Source organism: Harmonia axyridis, chromosome 6 (assembly GCF_914767665.1).
Source record: "Harmonia axyridis chromosome 6, icHarAxyr1.1, whole genome shotgun sequence".
In the NCBI taxonomy this organism is placed as follows: domain Eukaryota; kingdom Metazoa; phylum Arthropoda; class Insecta; order Coleoptera; family Coccinellidae; genus Harmonia; species Harmonia axyridis.
In genome coordinates this window covers 18,685,979-18,709,632 of record NC_059506.1, presented here as the reverse complement: position 1 = coordinate 18,709,632, position 23,654 = coordinate 18,685,979, and the positions used below count along the sequence as shown (strand labels likewise).

Sequence of the window (23,654 nt, the reverse complement as noted above, 5' to 3'; positions counted from 1 at the left end):
ACTCATATTGTATTCAATTCTCAAAATTAAGTAACGATAATATCTTAATAACGCCATGAATTTCAAACAGTTAACTTTGTTTCGGGTAAACGAACGTGAAAACACCAATTTTCCCATGTTGAAGATTTCTTTTCTACACCGGTGAATGTTTTATTTCGTGTATACCTCGACCTTTGTTTCAAATTAGATTAATTACTTCAATTTCTCACTAAACTTCATGCAGAAAATAGCTTCTTGCTCTCGGATATATACGAAATTTACAATGCTCATCGAGCTATTCAACTCCGAAGGAAATGAACATAACGAGGAAAATAATTATAACCAAGAAATATTCGATAAATTAGAAAATTCAACGAATATCGTCAATTTGTTTTCACATACTACTTCGGAATAAGTTACCTTGGCCTAAAATTTATATGTATTAAAAAATAAATAAAAAATATATGTTGGTACGAAACTTTCGTTGTAAGACAAGTAAAGTGATTTGACCGAGGATTTGACGATAAGAATATAAATACCATTGTAACGTCAGGATCAAATTCGCTATATATGTTATAGAGGAGTAAATTTGCCATCATAGATTGATAGACATCTTATATGCCAATAAGTATTTTTACAAGCAACACTTACATGCGTATATTTTCTTCTTCATCAATCACAAGTCCTGTATGCTCATTCCTCTGGTTGGCAACAGAAAATAAATGAACGAGCGTGTCTATGTGCGTTCATAAGAATAAATTATTAATAATAGTGTATGTACATACCATTTGTATTTAAACAACAGCTCTGTATGAACTAGCATCAAAAAAAGCGTATCCGAACGCTGTTTCAACAAAATAAGCAGGATTTTCCTCTTGATAGGTGACAGTAGATAAAACATGGATTCCTCGATGGATTCATTACTACACTACCGAGTCAGCTGAGTAGAAAGACGTACAAAGCGACCAAAGTTGTGTTATCCGTGTTTTGGGATGTGCATAATTTATTGTTCACTGTTTATCTTTACAAAGGTAAAACCGACGAAAACCATGGTCAAATAGAAAGAATTGCGCTGCCAACTGCGACTATCCAGCTAATTTTCCAGATTTGGCGTCCAGTGATTATTGCTCGGATTATTGGCTTTTTGCAAATATCAAATGAAAGCTACAGGTAAAGAAATTTGGCTCTAATGAAGAACTGAATGTATATAGGTTTAAGTCTATTCTAACAGCAAAGATGAATCTTTCCACAGAAGAGATATTACCATGTTAGAGAAGTGTTGGAGTCTCGGTATCACTTTGTTGACCAATGAAGTCGAATAGAAAAAGATGTGTTTTTACCGGTTAGGTTTGGGACTTATTGAGTGAAGTGTTACATAGAGTGAATATCGTTTGACGTCTCTGTGTCAATAAATGAAATTTTTTCACGACATTCAGATAATTTTTCAATTCTGAAAAAAGTACCCCCTCGAGCGGGACTCGAACCCGCAACCTCCGAATAACTAGTTCGACGCTCAATCCACTAAGCCATCTAGGACACGAGGGAGATTATTTTATTCTATTATTCAATATGAAATTACAATGTTTTGGAATCCTCTTGGGAATAACTAAAATAGTGTAATAGTATAAGGGGGATACCGCATATTTTACATCATATTTACGGACATCCGATGACATATCAGTAAAGCCAATTGCGATCAAAGGGACGCCGGACAATAAGACCAGTATTGTGATTAGGGATGGCTTTTCAAGTTCGTATTTGCACAAAGGGTTCCGACAGTCCTGCCATGCAACCCTTCAATATCCCGCTTTCCGAGCGATTATATTTATGTCCCCCCTCCCCTCGTCCACTTCTTTGGGGCCGATTAAAATTCCATGTTTTGCGTTATTTCGCCCTGCCAGTAGCCAAATTGCGTGCCTATCGCTGAAACGAACAAGTAAATAGGTATGCGTGTGGATTTATTTTGATATGCCCGTTTCATGAATGCCTGTAGGCGGAGAGGGGTGGTCAGCGCGAGGTGCACTGTGTGCATGCTTTTAAAATGGCATTTGTGGATATTTATGTTTTTCAGTCTATTCCACTATTTGAATTCACTGTACCGATTTATATTCCGCCTGGGGACGAACTGGATTTTCACTGAAGATGAAAAAGTTGTCATTCACTTGTAGGTATGTTAAACTGGGGGTAATTAACCCCCTCCCCCCCCAAGATTTCCAAAATATATAATAATTTCCTCGAAAATTTCAGAATTATCTCGAAGATGAAGAACGAAAATTTGTCCATAAAATGAACCAGAACTCTTCATGTTTTTCTTTAACACGGCAGCAAAAAATCGAACTCTTTTGCGTTTTATGAGTTTATTATCGCTTTCAAGATGATTACTTTTATTGCACTACGAACAGTAGGAACACGTTTATGTTCAAGGTTCATTATTTTCCTTTATCTACCCGTTTTGTCGGGGCCCTCTTGTTTTGCCATCTGTGATTTTTGCATTCGTCATCGCCTCGGTCATCGCTATACACTTACCCGTTGTTTTCGGTTTTTTGTATCATTTTCTTCACAAAATTTTAACACTGAATTTATCAAAGAACTGAACCGAGAACTGAACTGAGTTATTCGCATCGAGAAATTCTCTATGCTTTGTTTTACAATTTAATGTGCTTCATTCAAATTGAAATTTATCTGTAAAGACATCAGTTTTTAATTGACTATACAGGATGTCCCTAAGTTGGAGGTACAAACGAAAATGACAGATTCCTCGTATCATTTTAAGAAATAAAGTCTTATAACATGGGTCCGGAAACGATTTGTTTTCGAGAGTTGTTTAAGTTTAAGATTTTTCCTCATAGCACCTTCCTCGGCACCTTCCTTCACAAGACATTTAACTAAAATTTGGCATATATATTCCAAATTAAAGTTTTAATCATGTTATATGCTAATTCTGAATTAAAATCTACAGGGTTATTATTTTTCTGGAAGAGTGCCTGCTTCTTTCCACCAGAACGTTTTTTTTTGGTAAACCACTGGTAGATTAGAAAAATGTAAAAAAAAATTCTGGTCGATTATTACACATTATATGGTTTCTTGTCGGTTCTTGTCAAACAAAATTATTATAAGATCCAGTAAGCTGTGATGAATAAATAATTGATTTTAAGTTTTAGTCTCGGTTTTAGTACTTATTTACCCAATCTGTAGAGAAAATCAATCAAGATTTGATATAAAAAAAGTAGGACTAAAAGAAACTCCCTGTATCTCGAAAACAAAACATTTACGGCCTCGTTTACGGCCCATGTATAGGACATTCTATTCTTAAAATTATTCAAGGAATTTTTCATTTTTTTGCGTACCTTCAATTCAAGAAAAATCGAATGATATGAACAATCGAATCAAAAAAATTCTATTATTTCGAGTAATTTTAGCTTCAACTTCAAACGTTCAAAAACTTGTCTTTCTCATATTACAGATATAAGTAAATGTAGTGGTCAAAAAATTTTTTCGATTGCCCAGGAAAAAGTATTAGTACAATGAGAATATCCCATAAAAAATTAGTTTCCTATCTCTTTCCTAATTATAGATATGGAAAACCGGGCAAGTGTTGCCTAACCCTCTATACTATATCTTTTGCTATTTATATATCTTTGTTTTGAAATTTCTTTCATGTATATATTTCAAAATATAAACACTCGACCGCTCTGCGGTCTTGGCATTAATGACTAATCCTCGGATTCATCATAACGAAAGAGGTAAAACTATAATTTTGTGAAAAAAATAATCGACCGTCGTACAGTGCTGCCCTCTACTTATTTGCTTCGAAATAAGAAAGAAGATAAGATACAACTTCGTACACCGTATATACAAAGTTTGGTCATCACAGGAGCACCAGAGGGGAAACGAATGTGTGCCAAAGTTTTAACTGATACGCGGAAAGCCACGTTTTGGTTATCCCTCTTAAGAATGAAATGCAACTTGAAATGAATGATTTCTCTCAGGACCATTGTGCTGTATTTCTTCTAATAACACCAACTTTTCGCCTCGAAGCTTGAATCTAGGCAAGACATGCACAGCGGGTAGTCGCTGACAGTGACGCGTACGGCTGTAGCTGAAATGGACAATCGCGTTATTGGGTATCCGCCACGGAGAATGAGAAAAGGGAAAAGAATATCCGCCCACCCTGTTGTAATCGATTGCGTTTCTCGGACAGTTATACGTTTAACGTATATATATTAAACGCGCGCCGTCTCTGCGTGGGTGTTTTTTTTCCAATTCGCTTTTTCCGCGTATCGGCGGTATTTTCAATGCCGTGTACAGCACGTGGGTCGAAAACGCCATTCTACCCTCCGATGGACGATGAATAAATTCGACGTACGTCACCTGACGCTTTGCGAGGTCGTTGTGTTAAATCTTGGGAATTAATAGTCGTAGAATCCTTGGGGATTATGCGTAAAAAACAACGGCAACGATTAACATGGGAAAAAATAATCGTGAAATGTCTAATGCCGAGGCAGTCGATCGTTGGAACTTGAATTTTATAGCTTTATTCCGTGGTATTTGAGTTGTTTAGTGTTTTATTAATATTGATTTACACTTCGATATTATGCGGTATTTCTCTGTAAATATGCAGCGTTTCTCGATGTGCACTGTTTTGCAGTTAAGTATATTAGGCCAATTGAAAAGTCCCCGGTCTGATGCATAGATGGCGGTGCTTGTATTGAATCCATATGATTTTTAGTTAGTACCAACTTTCAAATGATACGTGTCGAAATTTGACATTAGTCCGACCATTAGTTTGTGAGATATTGCGTTGGGAGTGTAGCTACTTTTGTTATTTGAAGAACGATGGAAAAAAAGGAATTTCGTGTGCTGATAAAATATTGCTTTCTGAAGGGAAAAAATACAGTTGAAACAGAATCTTGGCTTGATGCAGAGTTTCCGGAATCTGCACCAGGAAAATCAACCATCATTGATGGGTATGCTAAGTTTAAACGTAGTAAAATTTGCAACGAAGACGGCGAACGCAGCGTACGCCCAAAAGAGGCTGTCACCGTCGAAAAAATCAAAAAAGGTTCACAAAATAATTTTCAATTACCGTAAAGGGAAGTTGGTCGAGATAGCAGACATTGTGAGGATATCATCTGAATGTGTACATCATATCATTCACGAATATTTGTACATGAGAAAGCTGTGTGCAAAATGGTTGCCGCGCGAGCTCACAATCAATCAAAAGCAACAACGTGTTAATGATTATGAGCAGTGTTTGAAGCTGTTTAAGTGCAATAAACCTGAATTTTTGCGTCGATATGTGACAATGGATGAAACATGGTTCCATCATTTCACTCCGGAGTCCAATCGACAGTCAGCTGAGTGGACCGCACACGATGAACCAAATCCAAAGCGAGGAAAAACACAACAGTCAGCTGGCATCAGTATTCTGGGATACGCAAGGTATAATATTCATTGATTACCTTTAAAAGGGTCCAGACCATCAACAGCGATTATTATATAGCGTTTTATTTGAAGAAAAAAAGGTGCCGTTTCATCAAGAGTCACAAATCAATGAAAACAATGGCTAAATTGCATGAATCGTGCTTCGAATTGCTTCTGCATCCACCATATTCGCCAGATCTGGCCCTCAGCGACTTTTTCCTGTTCTCAGACGTCAAGAAAATGCTCGCTGGAAACAAATTTAGCGCCAATTAAGAAGTAATCGCCGAAACTGAGGCCTATTTTGAAGCGAAAAACAAATCATACTACAAAAATGGTATCGAAAAGTTGGAAGATCGCTATAATCGCTGTATCGCCCTCGAAGGCAACTATGTTGAATAATAAAATCGAATTTGGCCAAAAAACGTGTTTTACCATGGTAGACCGGGGACTTTTCAATAGGCCTGTTTGGTTGATTATTTTTCGAAGAGACTACCAGTGGTCGATATCTAGGAATAATCAGACTTCTGGTTAGCGGAACGGACCCCTGAGAAATCCAGATAGCGCGCAGAGCGTGACGTGATCGGCGGTTGAGTGTTGAAATCGGTTTCGCAAGTTGCAATTACAAGGAAACGCCGCGTTCTACACACACAATTTAACGCCGATAAGAAGCGCGCAATGTTTTATAAGTGTCTTATAGGTGGAGGCGGCAAATAAGAAATTTCAGTCACTCGAACATGAATTGAGCAGATTATGTGTTGGGTAGTAGAATTTGGCCGTCGTTGCAGCTGGGAAAACGGCGTTTTTAGCCTCTAAGTGCGCCGCGTGGTATACAGGTTGCGCTACGGTCGATGGAACCCTGGACTTTAATGGAGAACGGAAGTTACGATTTTATTGGACATTTGGTTTCTTGGATAGGAACCACAGGAGATGTATTCAAGTCGAACTAGTTTGATTTTACTCACAAACTTGACTTGACAACCAAACTTTTTATGTAAAAAAAAGTTTGACTTCACTTGATTTCTGTGTCTTTAGGTTCGACTTGAAATCAAACTTCTTCAAACAGTTTGAAGTTTCAATATCATATTGCGTAACTTGTCTGAATCTGTACTCTGCCATTCCGCAAATTAGTTATAGTTCATATTTCATGTGTTGTGCGTTGTGTCTGAACTCGAAATGTCTGAACCTGAACGGAATACGTATACCAGAACAAAGTGAGTCTTATTTTGAAGATCCCCCTCCCCGCAAAAACTATGAGAAAAAATCTGTATACGAGATAAAATTTTTCAACAAGAAAAAGAAATATGTATACAGATTTTTTGATGTTGTGGCAGGTGGTTCCCGAACAATGAGAATTGCAAAGTGGAAAGATTGTAGAAATAATGAAGAGCCACAAAAAATTGTATGAGGAATTTCCGCAGGAAACAACACTTTTTGGATCAAGTAGTATTTGTGGTAGTAACAACATGAAACGTTGGAGCCAAAATTGTCAAAATAGTTTTTGGACGGCAGCTCCTTTATTTTTAAAGTTAAAAATTTGTGGTTTCTGTTATTGTACTTGAAATTTTTATTAACAAGGGGCTCTAGTGCCAGATTTCTTGTGCGTACCATTCACTCAATTTGAAAGAAGTTCTGAATTAAAAACTTTACTTTTCACGAAGAATTTTGAGGTGGTAAGTTGGAGTTGATTGAAATAAAGTTTGAAATAATAATTTTTCAAACTAGTTTAACAAACAGTTTGAATTTTCGAACATGTAACCATTCGCCAGTTTGATTTGACTTGAACTATTTTTCAGAAATATTAACTTGAGTTTGACCTCATTCCCAGTTAAACTCAAGTCAATATCAAACATTCAACCTCGCATTCAACTCTAATAGGAACCACTGCTCTATTTATCTGAAATCTTTTCAGCACTGCGGTGTGGCCGCTTATATCAAAAAGTACTAACAAATTCGATATTTCAAATATAACATTCTTTACATTATTGCTTTTTTCGGTTTGTTGTAGCTACTTGATTATTTATGTATAAAGTTTTTTGTCCCTATCTCTAGCGGTTTTCGAGTAATTGATTGACTTACTTCTGTTTTTGTGCAAAACAAATATCGTACAATTGATGCTGATTGTCGAATTATCATAGCTCGAAAGTTCTATGACATTTCATGAATATCTGAAGCAAATGTATCTTAATATTGCTATTGGAATGAAATATATCGACTGCCTTCTTGTCTTCACGCTCTTTCACATTGTGCGTAAATATCTACCAGTTCCTCAGAAAACTTACCTCATCGTCAAGCCGACTTTACGCAACTCTACCATTCGACAGCCCTCAATGTTACCAATTGAAAACTTGGCGCTTTCTACACACAATTTCATTTAAAACATGTATTTTGGAATGAAACGCAACTGATGAATAAAACATCAAAGAATGGAGGAAGAATTAATGACTGACTTCATCATCAGGAGAATAAAAAAAATTTTAAACAAACCTCAACAGCAAGAACATAATGAGCATTATTAATACATATGCTCTTTCAGTATTTGTAGTGCCTTGGACCAAAACAGATATTGAAAACCTTCAACGTAAAATCAGAACTTTGAAGACAAATCAAGCTAGCGCCTTCTGAAAATTCGATAGCATAAAATGTCCTCTTCCTAATGAAAATTTTCGGATTTCCGGAAAAATCCCTTGTTTTAGAAATATCCGGCTTATAGAATGCTTTATTGCGGAAATCAACAAATATTATATCTGGAGAGATATTACACTGAGGGAAGTGTTTATTTGATATTATCGAAAATGTATTATAGTTAATAAATCATTTATTGGATATATGGACAAACAAATATTAATTTCATGGAAATAAATAATTTATTTGAAATCCCACCAATAATCATAAGTTATTGTTACACTTCATTTATTTACGCATAACTTATATCAATAATGCTGAAGAAATATTCATTTGAAGGAAATAAATATGGTTGAGGTTAATATATCATTGAGTAATAATTAATAAACCTTATTTATATGTAATATGTATCCATGCTGAATAAAAATAATATTTCAATTCAGTCATGTTCAACGTATTTCTTAGATAATTATTTTGGTTGTTTTTATTATCCGATCGTTAGGGTCTGAGAAGAATCTTTAACCAAACTAGGAAATTTTTTAGAGTTCATATTGAGGGTATCCGGGTTTGAAGCCTAGTCATCTTGGTTGCATCCTTTCACTCTAATCACAGTTCTGCCAACATCACAAATAACCAAGCAGGTACAAACGATCTAAACCAAAAATTCAGTACAGATGTGCTAAGCGGCGTTCGATAAGCCCATAATAACACAGACTTTAAAAAAGAAATTCAAATCAAAGGAAAAGTTCAAGGACAGATCCTTCAAGGAGATGCGCTTCTCTTTGAGGGATGTGTCCTTGAACTTTTCCACAGATTGGATCGCTAAAATTATGTTAGTTTGTTAATTATTGATAAATCCTATATTGTGAGTGAATAAATTATCGAATTCTTGTAAGAGTTTATTCATAAATAGCAAATGTTCGTTAACTACCAGTTGAAAATTTGTTGACACTGAATGTATGTTATTTGTGCAGATAACGTAAGTTCATATAGATTATTTATCACCGAAATATATTAAATATTATCAAAAACCTTGTAAACAAATATTTAATTCTGTATTAATAAACCTTTTTGAATGAATGATTTAACCGAGGGGGTAACCACTTCCGAAATCGATGTAATTCTGAAACACGAAATCCCGAAATCATCATCCGAAATCCCGAAATCGCCACCGAAATCACGAAATCATCTCCGAAATCCCGAAATCACCTCCGAAATCCCGAAATCGCTACCGAAATCACGAAATCGCTGTCGAAATCCCGAAATCGCTACCGAAATCCCGCAATCGCTGTCGAAATCTCGCAATCGCCGCGCCGTCGAAATCACATTTCTCGCAATCAATGGAGTGTGCGCAGTGGCTAAGGCACTGACATTTGTTATGTTACATATTCAGAGGTTAGGTAACAGTTTTAGCACGATTTTCTTTTCTTGAGTTAATCAAGTGGAAGTATTTGGAAGAGTGTGTAGACGAGGAAAAAGGCAAATTTGGAATTTATGATTTCAATGAGCTCTGATAGAGATGCTGATGAAGAAATTGTTTTGGATTTCGAAACTAAGCGGTCATTGAATTTGACGATACAAAGGAGATCGGGGTCGAGCTGAATATACAGGGTGTCCCGGAAGTAATTGTACATACTCTTATTAAAAAAAAAAAAAGAAATGAATAAATATAAGAGGTAGAGTAGGGCTAGGTGAGTACGGATCGACGGAAAAAAATCAATTTCTGTCTTTCCTTGGAAAGCACATGGGGATTTTCATATTCATGGAAATAATGAAATCAAAATAATAACCTTACTTGTCGGTGGAATTTATAGAAATTTGGGATGTTATTGACACATATCGAGATTGAGTCAGAGATATTAATTACTTCAATATCCCATTTAAAGTGTTCAGGTTAAAAATATTACTTTGTATTTCGAATTTGAAATGAATCGAAATGAATTGTTTAGATGTTCAAAAAGAGCATAAATTTTTGCTTTAATATGCGGTATCATTCAAAGTTGTCACATCTAACATTCTTTTTTTATGAACTTTTGAAATTGGAAAAAGTTCGAAAAATTTGATTTATTCAGGATAGAGGTATCTCGTGAAAATCGCGAATGAATATAAAATCTTCTCAAAACACAGTGAACGTCTATAAGATGGTAAGAATATGCTAATATATGATATAATTCATTCACAACAATAAAAAACAGGAAAAAAATATGCTCAAAGACGAATTATGAATTCCTCGGAAATATTTTGTGGTCATTTTCTATGCTGAAAACATACTGAGAACTGAAATTTGAAATAGTTATCAGTTATTTGTTGGGATCTCGGTGGTGATTCAAATATTGCTATGAAATTTACGAATTATCAAAATTACCAATTTGACAAATAGAGCATTTGCTATAATATTGTTTTTGTTAGGAGTTGAAAATCTAAAATTTTGTATTATCTGTTCAACATTTCCAAAGATGCAATATTTTTTTATAAATAAAATTAATTTTACGGCATCCAAACAATTTTTAAATTTGGAAAAAAGTACCTCCTCCAGCGGGACTCGAACCACAACCTCCGAATAACTAGTTCGAGTTTGAGTTGGGAGGTTCTGGGTTCGAGTCCCGCTCGAGGATGTAATTTTTCTGAATTGAAAAATTGTCTGAATGCCGTGAAATTAAGTTCATTTATCAAAACACAGACATTAAACGATTATTCACGTATTTTTAATAAAGAAATCATCCAAAATCGCCCGAAATCCTCCGAAATCCCCGAAATTTTCCGAAATCCCCGAAATCATCCGAAATCCCTCCGAAATCCCTCGAAATCCTCCGAAATCCCCCGAAATCTTCATGATTTCCGAAATCGGTGTATCTTTTTCACGGAGTGATTACCCCCTCGGATTTAACTATTAATGAATATATCAAATATAAATCTGCTGTAATCATCACCCAGCTCTCTGCGTCCACTGCTGGACATAAGCCTCCCCCATTTCTGTCCATTCCTTCCTGTCTGGAGCTCTTTGTATCCAGTTGCCTGCACATCTCTTTAGATCGTCCGTCCAACGTGTAGAAGGTCTTCCCCTGTAATAGTTGTGAATAAATAACCTCCAAATAAGTGCTTTATTAATAAAAAAATATGGATTTCTCTCAGTGTATGGATTTTTGCGAGGCCAAATTATATTTTCTAGACCAGCATATCGATCAAGAAATAATTCACCAAGACCGATGGAATATTTTTTTTCAAATAATTAAGAACTTCACGCCAAAGTTTCTGCGTGACGTGATCCATTCGAAAATTCGGAACGTTGTCCCACGTACAGACCCTCACGTCCTGTCGAGCTACCAACGAAATTCAATCCGAGCGTCCGGGGGTCCCGAATTTCGACGCCGTTTTTGAGTTATTCATCGGTTTTCCACTGGGCGCGACGCTTCACGTCGCGGTCCTCGGATTTATAGGTTCCGGAAATTAACGCCGCCCGAAGATAGGGGCAAGAGATTCCCGAAAACACAATGTCGCATGATGAAGTGCCCCTCGTGCCGGCAACTCTCCCGTTCTGGTACAATATCCGCGACCCGGAGGGAAGCCGTAAATTTCGTTCTCGAATTTAATAATCGTCGGGTCCGCGCTGCTGCGCCGATGTCGTGTTTGGTCCTTCGACGCGGATTTTTCAGCCGCGATTGTGCCGCGGTTTTTCTGTTTCGAGTGGCACAATTTAGTAACACATTCGCACAAAAAAAGACTGGATTGGACGTTATTACATAAAGCCTAGGTTACACCTTAACTGCAGGTAGTTGGATTGATTATATGAAAAACCACCAAAGCGCGTCGACATTTTTTTAAATCTTTGAAATTATTTGAATCTTTCAGTTTAATGTTCTGGCGAGTGTCCTATTACCATAGTATAAGGGAAGGATAGTAAGCCAGTGTAGTGCTTTTTTCGATTTTGTTGATGTTGAGCGCCATCTAGTTGTACTCACGTTTTACTCGAATTTTACTGTCAAAAATTGGTCCGTAAAGTGGAGCCCTCTGAAAAAATCGGTGTTATTTTGAAGAACTTAAATATTTGAAATAGAGTGGTCAGAAGATTTCTATATTTTGATATTTTTTCTGCTCTGTAATAAGCATTTAGGCCAGTGGAGTGTATTTGTGATAACTTAATAATAACATAAAAATTGTTGGCAATGTCATGCGACCCCTTTTCAACCACGACACTGAATGAATTATCGTATTATTTCTGCGCCATCTATAGCTCATGATTCAGCGCTATCTATTATCGAGTTACTTATCCAAATCCAACTACAGTAGCGACCCCTGGTGACTATTTCCTTGCCGTCAAACGGCGGTTGGCTTACTATCCCTTCCTTATACTATGCTATTACTGATTAGGCCAACGTAGGCCATTGCCTAGGGGCAAAAAATTTTCGGTAAATTATAAAAAAAATACTTCTTTAATTCTTCTACAAAAATGAAAAAATAGACAATTTCGCAAATTTCACACAATTTCTCGTCATTACCGCTCGTATATTTCTTTTGAATAGAAGACGGAAATATTGTCATATTAAGCACACCACTCGGGAATCTAAAAATCAAAGGAACCGAACAGCAGTCGGCAGTTACGCGCATCAAAGAGAATGTGGATAATCTATCGTAAATTGTAATTACTCCTAATAAAAATGGACTACATTCGGAAAAATCACATCAGGAGAACTGGCATATTCAAAATATGAATCCTTTGTTGATTTTCCGTAGTAGGTATTTAAAAATAGAATTTTATTCACTTCAGATTTTTGTGTCAATTTCGGAATCATACTGACAGTCGTATTTGTAAGTCGATGCAATGCGCTTAGAACCACCCTCATCTTAGTGCCGCAACGGCAACGCACTGACGAAAATTTAGGAATTGAAGGATAATCCTGACCTAACCATTATAGAGTTGTCGTGATTCGGTATTTTTGAATATTATTGGTGACATTTTTAGTATCAATATAGTTTGTGGAAACTTATCTTCAAATCACTTTTTCTACTTGTTCATTCTCTTTTTCGTAATGTCGATTAGACGTGAAAGTGGCTATGAATATAGAAAACGTTTGAAATTGTATTCGATCAACCTTCAACAAGTAGGAACAATACAGATATCAAAGCTAAAATAATTATGGAGATTTCGGATCGAGTGGAATCTTGTGTAACTCGTAACACGTGTTTAAAAAACTTTATTTAATTCTCTTACACTCAGAGGGGCCTAGGGGAGGAAATGAGTTAATCCGGCCCTGGCGACTGGATAATATCGGAGTTCAAACATTATTTCTATAATCGCATTCCTCTTACATGTGAAATACGCTTAGACATTATAAAACTTTTTCGTTATTTGTGATATTATCTGTCCGATTAAGGAAATCCCGAATGTAGGTACTCTTAATAGTCCAACGGTTTCGAATAACATAATATCCGGTGGTCGATTTTCACATATGATTTTCTCAATAACTCGACCAGATAAGTTTTTTGTGCAATAGTGTTTGTTTCTAGAACTGAATTTTGTATTATGTTGGTTCGCCGAGTGAAGCTAGTGCTAGATACATTTCAGTTTTTCTACTAACAAAATACGATATAAGTCATTTTCTTTATTCCATTATCGTAATGAGTTCATTACAGTTCTAAAAACAGTGTTGTGGTTGTCTGTACTGACTTCCAATCCTATCAAATTCCAACAAACGTCAATAATTGTCAATATAATATAATTTGGTTATAGTGGAATGCTCGGTGGAATGATTTGCAACATTATTCGCAATTTCTCTTAATTCTGGTGGTGTTGAATCGATTTCGTCAGACATAATTCACGAATTTAATGCTCAATTGTAAATTATTTCGAAATTCGAAACGTACGATTCATATTCAAATTCACCAATCTGTCAATTTTCGTAACAGTCACCAACTGCCAAGATACTATATAAAAGTCACTAGGATATATAATCTGAATTTTTCATTATTGTTTAATACTCTCTGCAGAAGGCAATAGAAGCCCATTCTGCAGCTTGCTTTAGATTATACTATTATTTTTCGCATAGAACTGGGAAGGCCCTTCAAAATTATTGATGTGCAATGTTGATAATTGGCATTTATGTACCACCCAGCAGAATGACTTTCCTCCGCTTTCCTCTCTTCGAAAACATCAACGTTGAAATATATTTTTGATTCGAATAAATCTGAAATTAGAACCGACGAATACAGCTATGTTTCTGTAGCCAGAGGAATGTTCATTAGGAAGGGGCCATGTGGGAATGTGGCTGTGAAACAATGATGCCCAGGTATTTTTTTTATACACTGCGTATATGCGTTATGCCAACGCTAGGCTGTCGGTCAGGTAACGTGATCCACCGCATTTTCGGATGCTCTAGTGTTCTTGGACAACAGTATTTCACATTTTTTCGGGTGTTTTCATGACTGCTGAAAATGAGCAATGGAAACGGTTTTGCGTTTCTGTTTAGTTTCGTTCATTCGAGTACATTTGAATGTGTTGCAAAGTTTTATATTTCATCTACCAAAATATCTCAGTATTTTAGGGAAAAAAAAAGAATAATCAGGAATACTAGAATGTGAATTTGGGAGGTTTCGACAAATATTTAGCTTGGAAGATAGTTGAACAGTAATGTTCAAAAAATATATTGTTGATCTTGATGCCACATCCTTTGCAATAAAAGTTGATTGAGATTGTGGGCCACATAGTACACAATATGAGATTAGAATGGAAAAGAAGTTGTTCAACCATAATGTTATCGTCTTCACTTTTTGAAAGTTCAATTTCGCAATCGCCCACTTACGATAACTCTACCCACATAATTTGCTTTCTTCCCAAAGATCTCCACATTTGTCTATTTTGGCCTTTTTTCAGACTTAGTCGATTACATACGATATTTTGTGTGTTCATTGAATGTAACTCTAAAATTAGTTATTTCTCGTTAAATTGAAAAAACCCCGATTGAGTGCTATAAATTGTTGCAAGAGACCTATGGGGACAATTCTCTATCTCGTGTGCGTGTTTTTGAGTGGTGTAAGCGCTTCAGTGAGGGCCAAGATACACAGGGAGATTGGGCATGCAGAGCTTTGAAAACTAAATGGGATTAAAAACATGTGATCCGCTGAAAACATTTAGGCCCAGTTTCACCAAACAGCACTTGATCCCAGATTGATTAAACTCCGCTTGTTACTAAAGCAGGCTTAACAGTGTTTTCTGTTTCACCATGCATCAACCCGTCCGAAGATGATCTAGATTAACCAAATCGCGATTGATTAGTTAAACCATTTGGCAACGTTGTGAACAAGAAGTTATATAGTGTTCTGTATCGTATTAGCAGTGATGACCACCATTGGCGCTAGGTGTCAGGTGTCATTCATTCATAACTCATAACATTTCAAAACATTTGTCATCTTGTAAACAAAAAACAAAGTTAATTTTTGCCGAAAATGTCGAGTGATGTGCTTCGAAATGTCGGAAACTTGCAGAAGTTAAAAGAAATTATCCCATTTCACAAAACCACACATTCTGGAAAAAAAAACTATATAAGTAATTTTATTAACTTATTTATTTTTATTAACAAGTTTAACTGCTTCTTGAATAATATTTCAATCAAACATATCAATAAATTATTCTTTGCAATAAATTTCATAAGACACAAAAACAAACTTTACGTGTATTTTAAATGGGAAATATTGAGCCTATACATATAGTCATATTTTGATAAAATTGACCCAAAAATTAGAAATTTCCGGAAAAATAATTACATAGACAAGAGTTCCATACTGATAAATAATTATTAATCTCAACTTGAAAGGTTATAATCCTCCGAAAATGGCCGATTAGTGCTAAATCGCGATTGGTCGATTTAATGGCGATTTGGAATGTGGTGAAATGCTACATTACATTAATCGTGATCTAAGGCCTCACTTGAGAGCCAAGTCAAGATTAAAGCGTTTGGTGAAACTGGGCCTTAGCATTTAACAGTAACTAGTTTTGAATGCAAAATCGTAGGAATTTTCCATATGTTGAATGTGTAAACAACTACCACATGATTCGAAAGCGAATATAGTGTTGTGTTTCTTCTATGTGAAATACATTTCATCCCTCTTTCAATTAGGGTAATAGGCAATGCTGCTTATATTGGTGGGATTGCCATGTGTTATTTATTGAACAGGCGGCTTAGTAAAAACGGTTTGGAGATTTTTATTGCAGGGAATGTTGATGAACGCAGCGGAGCGGACCAACCTCTTGTTGTTTTTAAGAATCAAGACTATATTTTTCTAGAAATATGAAAAGGCGACCATGCACTGGGCTGAATTGGTACCCCTCGAATAGAGGTGCCTGAAACAGTCGCTTCACTGTTTCACCCCTAACGCCGGCCCTGGTTGGTTTTCTATCAATTTTCCACAAAAAATATGAATTGAAACAGAGTTCAAAGCTGCTCTCTGTTGCTATCGTCATAAAATAGTTCGTCCTCATATTAAAGGGAGGGCCAGCGATGAGATTTGTAGGACGCAAGCGATAGATTCGGTCCCGCCTCGTGATAAATGGAATTGAATCGAATTCCTCCTGTGCTCCTATATACGCTCACCATAATAGAATGAGGGTATTTAAACGGGGGACATTCGGAGGTCCTACGGACGATTTGTTGTCGTTCTGGTATAGACTTCCGGGGGGGAGGGTATAATAACGGACATTCCGCGGTCCGTTCGTGTGTGCGATGCTGGGGCACTCTGGTCCTACTACGCCAAGATTAATAGCGGCACATTATGACTATTATTAGTGATTCCATTGTGAAGTAACGATATTAGGCTCTCCGGCATTGTGCAAGTGAGCTCCGAAGATAGAATCCGGTGGTTGCTTGCAAAATTATTGGATACCGAGCCGATAAGCTAATCCTCATCCGTTTTTTAGATTTAATTTTCAATATTGGATGAATACATTATTATTATATATATATATATATATATATATTATATAAGAAATGGAACATTTAATTATACCTTCTACAATTTTAATAAAATCTATAATATCTTTTTTCTACATTCATGCAAAAAGCAAAACTTTATTGCACTAGTGCAATGAAGTTTTTATTGCACTCATCTGTCATTCTACTTCAACGTGCTGTCATCATGACAAACATAAACGTTCAAACCCACTACATATTTATCAGATATGCTGTGAGATTGGCAATACGTTTTAAACAGTTACATATTTTATATTATTTTGTATCAATGTTAGCAGCCAGAGATAAACAAACAATGCCTTCCCGAGCATAACTCCTCAATCAAAACAAAATAAAGTTTGAGTTCAATTGTTCGTAACGTATTAGTTCCTGTTTGTCCAATGCAAATCGATATTAGTAATAAAGTATTCATTCAAGTTGCGCTTTTCATTTTCCTACACCTAGTGCCGCATCTCAATCAATCATTTTTTGCTTTTTGCATGAACGTAGAAAAAATGTTGTATGCAACTCGTGCAAAAATTGTTTATTGCACTCGACGTGTTGTCCAACTCGGCCTAACGGCCTCGTCGGACAATTTCACGTCGAGTGCAATAAACATTCACTTTTTGCACTTGTTGCATAAATAACTATTTCGGGTATCATCTCATTCTCAAAACTGAATATAAAATACACACAAGCACATACAGGGTGATACACCGGGATGGACTATGAGACGTTTCTGTGTTTTTCGGAAGTCGCAGACTACTCCACACCGTTATAAATTGCGGTTTTTCCCCATTTTGAGTTCTTTATCGATAACTCGTTAAAGTATTCATTTTAGGTATATTGTTTTCTTTAGTAACCCCCACAATTTTTGTACGTAGAATCGACTTAAAAAATAAAAAATATAGGATCTAATTTGAAAATTTTGAGTTTTGTTGAATTTGAGATGTCCAAGTTCATGATCTTCTAATCAACAACCTGTATATTCTTGGTCCAAATTACTATCTTCTAATAAACAACCTGTATATTCTTGGTCCAAATTTCGCAAAACCGAAAAAGAAAAAAATCTTTCGAAAAAAGCCTTTTCTGCCGAAATATTCAAAAAAATTTGAGTCCTCATCGCCACCATATTTTTTCATAAGAATCCCATCAACTCATGAACCGTTGAGTTTTTACCCATGGCATGGCATATTGCCGAAATTGTCGTCAAAAAGGCTGTCTAATGATGCAATAATATACTGGATGTGCCATTTGAAATAAGGAAAAAGTTGTCTGTTTCCGGTATAACCGGAAGTTTTAGAGATCTGAATATATTATTAGGAAGAAACGTCATTGTCTCAAACCACAATATCCAAATTTTCAGCTCAAAATTTTGATTAGTTTTCCATAAACGTCTAATGGACCATCCCGGTGAATCACCCTGTATAATAAATTACTATATATCGTGTATTGAAACCGGAAACGGGCGGAAATCTAATTGATCGTTTACAGTTGGGAATTTTGTTTTTGAGCTGAAGATATTTCCAAAAACTTCAAATGGTCTAAACGTTTACGTTTATCACCTTTGAGTGAAATTTTTGTTCTATTGATCTGATCTACATGAAAAAATGCAGATTGCAGAACATTAGTCCAAAAAGAGCTTATAAACACCATTCAACTGTGAGATGTTGAGTCGACCACTAAAAAACATTGATATTGAATTATTTTAACTCCCCCCGAAGAAAATTCTATAATTATCGAAATGAATAATATATACATGGTGTAGAACTCGGTGTAGAAATAATAAACATTTGTTTGTATGCAATGATTATATATTATAGAGTATCTGCCTTCGTAGTACCCATATGAAGTCACTGCTGATGTTTAAAATTTTTCCTTTCTCTTCCAACCCTCGGAACGTGATAATATCGTCATAAATTTATTGGAAAAAACAAACCGAACATCGAATTCAACAAGGTCCCCCCTTCGCATTTTCCGAGAAAGATATACTTATGCAGTTTTTTATCGTCCTACAATATCCAGGATCCGCTTACATTCCCCTTCCCCTCTATATAACCCGAAAAATCGAGAAAGATGACGCACTCTATTCCTGGTCCATTTTCTCCTTTTTCATTTCTCACGCAGCCAGGACATGACGTTATTTCACGCCACGAAGTCGTAAAGAGTGAACATTTCTTCTTCTCTTTTGTTAACGGTCTCCAATCTCTGTGTTCTCCCATTTGGTGGAGTTTTCTTTTTTGCACTGATGGTGATCGAAAGTTGTTTCATATAGATGGTTGTGGTAATTTAGATCAATATTAGGAGGGTGTTTCATTCATTTTGTCTATCCAGAGAAATATTTCAACTTGATGAATATCTTGAAATAATAACTGTTCAATATTATTCAATTCAATTATCATTCAATAATTTCCTCAAAATTGTTTTTTTTTTATTATGAATATGTGAATACGAAAAAGAGTAGCTACTACAAACCAACTCTTCTTAGGTTTCACCTTCATACCTTTTAAATAAGGGGGGATTCATCCAACCAAGTGGCTTGACATTTTAACCCACTACTTGACTTGAAAATCACGCTCGTGAAAAATTACATACTTGACCTTGACTTGATTTGATTTTAGATATTTATTGCTTGACTTGATATGAAGCTAGTTGATATTACTAGAGCTTGATGTGCACGCGTCGCACGGCTTATATTTCTGCAATCTCGTGCGCGCTTAGACTAAATAAGAGGATTCCTCGAGTGCTAAGAGACTGAAGCATTCGCCAGTGTGACTTTATTAGTAGTTTTCTCACATTTCTATGAAATCTATTGGTAGATTGTGGTAGTTTCAGAAATATCTTTCCAAACTTGGCCAAAATGGCCAAGGATTTTTTTATCAACGCCAGCATCTTCAGCTCCTGTTGAAAGATAATTTTCCAGAGCTGCTCTTACAGTTACAAAAACCCGCAATAGGTTAGGCGACAAATCTATAAGATGCCTCATGTTTCTTAGATCCTGGATGGAAAATTATGACATCAAACTAAGCCTGGAGGTTTCTCAATATTAAGAAACTATATTTTTTTATTATTTTTATTCATTAAAAAAAGCTGATATTTTCGGTTCTTTAAGTTCAATAAATAAATGTGTTTTTAACACGGTTCCTTCTCATTTCATAATATTTTTCATTGATGTGATACTACACCATAAAACTGCTGAAAATCAAGTAGCTTGATATGATTCAAGTACTTGATAAATAAATACTCGACTCGAGATTGAAGAAACTACTACTTGACTTGAGCCAAGTAGCTTGAAAATCAAGCCAAGCCGTAAATCCCTACTTATAAATCACCCCGTATATTCTTGGTGAGAGTTTAATTTCGGCTCTTCTTACCCCACCAATCGTCTGTTCGGCCATGTCGAATCCACACAATGTATGGCAACTGCACTAAGAACATCATCCGGTTAACTCCTGCCAAGTTTAATTTCCTACAGACTTTTGACGCTTCAACTATTTTGGAGGATGAATTAGTTTCCTCGGGTAGGGTCGCACGAACCATTTCTCATCTCCTCATAAAGTTATTTGAATATCTGCGTAGAAGTTTGTAGTTGCCTAGAATTTGGACAATTAACGTTCCAAGTTGACTACTACTAGAATACATTGAAAGAGGTCGTTTTGATTGAGTGTTTCCACTAATGAACAATTGCAATCGCTTGAAGATATAGATATATGCACATCTCGTGGAAGAAATATTATTTGGAAATTTCAAACATTTGCAATTCATGAGGTTTTCTCAAAAATTCCATAAACGTCACTTAACAATGAGCTTCACAATATATTCAGTAACGAACTATTGATTCATTATCGGCCATTAGTATAGTGATAAAGAAATTAATTCTCAGAAGATTAATAGATTTCGTAGAAAAAGAGAAAATAATTCCAAATCACAGGTTTGGGTTTCGCAAAGAGCATTCAACGATCCACCAACTGATACGACTAACTGAAAATATTGAGTAGCGAATGAACCTCTTCAGTCTCCTGAGTCACTGGTGAAATATGGCCATAGAAAAGACATGTGATGAAATGTAGTATCAAGGTCTGATATACAAAATGAAGTGGATGAAATTTCCAATCAAACTTACGAGATTTATACAAATAGAAAATTTAGAGTTGATTTCGATAGTGCCAGGTCGAAAATTAGAGAAATTGAAACCGGAGTTCCCCAAGGATCGGCAATAGGAACGCTGCAGTTCACCTTATACATGGGAGACATACCAAAAATGAATAGATTCAAGATAGCCCAGTTTGCTGATAACACCGCTATCGACTATCATAGTAGAACTACTCAGTTACAAATAAATAAACAAGACAATAGAGACGCTAAAAGAGCATGAGAATTGGGAATTAAGAAAGATAATACAAATCCTAATAAGAAAGACAGATAAGAGGAAATACCTCTTTCAAAGAACCAAATAGAAGAAAACAGTGACAACACTAGAAAATAGGAGATATTATAGTAAAGGCGTAAGGGAATTAAATTCCTTGAACAAAAAAAAGACCTGTAATCTCTTAATCGTATCATTGGAAGATCTCTTGAATTCTGACCAAAAATAAACGTAAACAGGCAAATTATATGGTTATCAATGTCTATCATTGAATGGTAAGCTTCGATAGACAAATTTCTGGGAGAACAAGTTCAAAGTTAGGTTGTGCATTATGTATAATACCTTACAGCCAAGTCGAAAACAGGACAATATGAAAACTAATATTAGTTTTATATTCGCCAGTTGTATTTGAATATCAATCAAGTTGCTTCAAATTAACAATAACAATAATTTTATTCGGTCTGAAAGTTACAATCAATGATTATTTTTGTTTTTATACCGTTGACGATCATTTTGTGAGCAATTTATTTCTTTCTAAAAATTTGAGGATGAGGAAACAGTTTTTGTTTTGCCAAAATTCCCAATAACAGTTGATCGGCGTATGTTGCTAGCTGCTAGCACCGATGTTCCTTCATACCATATTGACGATAGAAGGTATCTGTTTCATCAACCAAATGTCAAATTTTGCCGATCTTTAGGTTCTAATTTCACGCAGTACCTATTTGTCTCTATTCTTCAGCTCTTGAAATTGGAACAGCTGTCGAATCTGATATTTCTTTTGTTGAAAATAATATTTTGACTGATCTCATTCGTTGTGGAAAACATTGAACCAGCTGTTGGGGATATGCACGCAAACAAACAAATCGTGAGCTGTGACTTTCATTCTCTTATGAAAGGATATATTTTGTACTTGGTATGCCTGTAATGGTAATCGAAATCCTATTATGGGGCAAATGCAAATAATTTACACTGTGTCCGTGAAGTATGGAACAAATTAATTTTCAGCCAAACAGACCATTTTAAGAAATAATCCTGAAACACGTTCATTTTTGATTTTAATTTACCGTATTTTAAAATCAAAATCTAATATACAGGGTGAATTACTTTCGAGTAATGACGTCACCGTAATTTTTTTTTAAATGAAACTCTAGCTGAGCTGATTCCAAAAATACATCACATGTTGATTCCAATTGGTACAGGGTGGACAAAAATACAATAATTTTGTGTGTGCTCATAAAGTAATGTGTAATATTCTTTATAAGTTAAATTAACTATATTATCAAAACAACTTATTGTCTAGCGGCAATTGGTTTGAATGTAACACCCTGTAGTTTGTTACATTTTCAGATTAATAAAAATGTATAAAAATAAGAACTAATTTCTTTTATATTCTGTATGCTAGACCACAAGTACTAATACTTAATAATTAATACTTATTGTCTAGCGGCAATTGGTTTGAATGTAGCACCTTGTAGTTTGTTTCATTTTTAGATTGATAAAAATGAGCTGTTTCCAAACTGTGAATTTAACTAATAAAGAATATTTCGCGTTACTGTATGAGCACACACAAAACTATTATAATTTGTGCAACCTGTACCAATTGGAATCAACATATGATACATTTTTTGAATCAGCACAGCTAGAGTAATCGGAAAATTTAGACCAAATGGGGGTGTTCCATTTAAAAAAAAATACGGTGATGTCATAACTCGAAAGTAATTCACCCTGTATATTAGATTATTATTTTAAAATACGGTGAATTGAAATGAAAAATCGACGTGTTTCGTGATTATTCCTCAAAATGATCTGTTTAACTAAAAATGAATTTGTTCCATACTTTACGGGCACAGTGCATTTTCATTCTATTTCTCGTTCTATTTATATTTGAAATAATTTCAGATGAAAACCTAATACTGTTGAGAATGATCCATGAATAACCAATCTTCAATGCGAATGAGAATGAGAACAGATATACAGAGTTTCCCAATAAGAGCTTACATTTTGAATAGCCCGCTATTTGGCAGCTGTCAATCCTTTGATATTTGACAAGTAAAAATTACGGCTTCAGGAAACACGCTTGAACAACGCATTTACATTGTTAAATTAACTACAAAAAATGGTGAAAATTTTGCACTCGCGGCAAAAGTGAAGTACTTATATAAAAGAATTTTTTTTACGTAATTGTCTCATCTTGGTAGATTTTCAATTTTTATTTTGGGTAATTTATTCTATCTACTTCGTTCAACTGACAGTTTATTTTTTTTACAGGTGAGTCTTCAGGATAAAACTGTTCTTACCGTGTCCGGTAAGTAACCTCTCCACGA

At 35.4% G+C, this 23,654-nt stretch overlaps 1 protein-coding gene across 7 annotated transcripts in view; it reads left to right on the top strand.

Moving 5' to 3' along the window:
• Positions 1–23,654, top strand: part of LOC123682992 (rap1 GTPase-activating protein 1) — a 514,048-nt gene that overhangs the window by 264,495 nt on the left and 225,899 nt on the right. Inside the window, exon 1 of one of the 7 annotated variants that reach the window (XM_045621877.1) lies at positions 6,562–6,614. The exons of the other annotated variants lie outside the window; for them this stretch is intronic. Coding sequence (XP_045477833.1) covers positions 6,577–6,614 — 38 coding nt within the window. The 5' untranslated portion in view covers positions 6,562–6,576. Of the gene's footprint in view, positions 1–6,561; positions 6,615–23,654 lie in introns of those variants that run through there. 7 annotated transcript variants of the gene reach the window in all.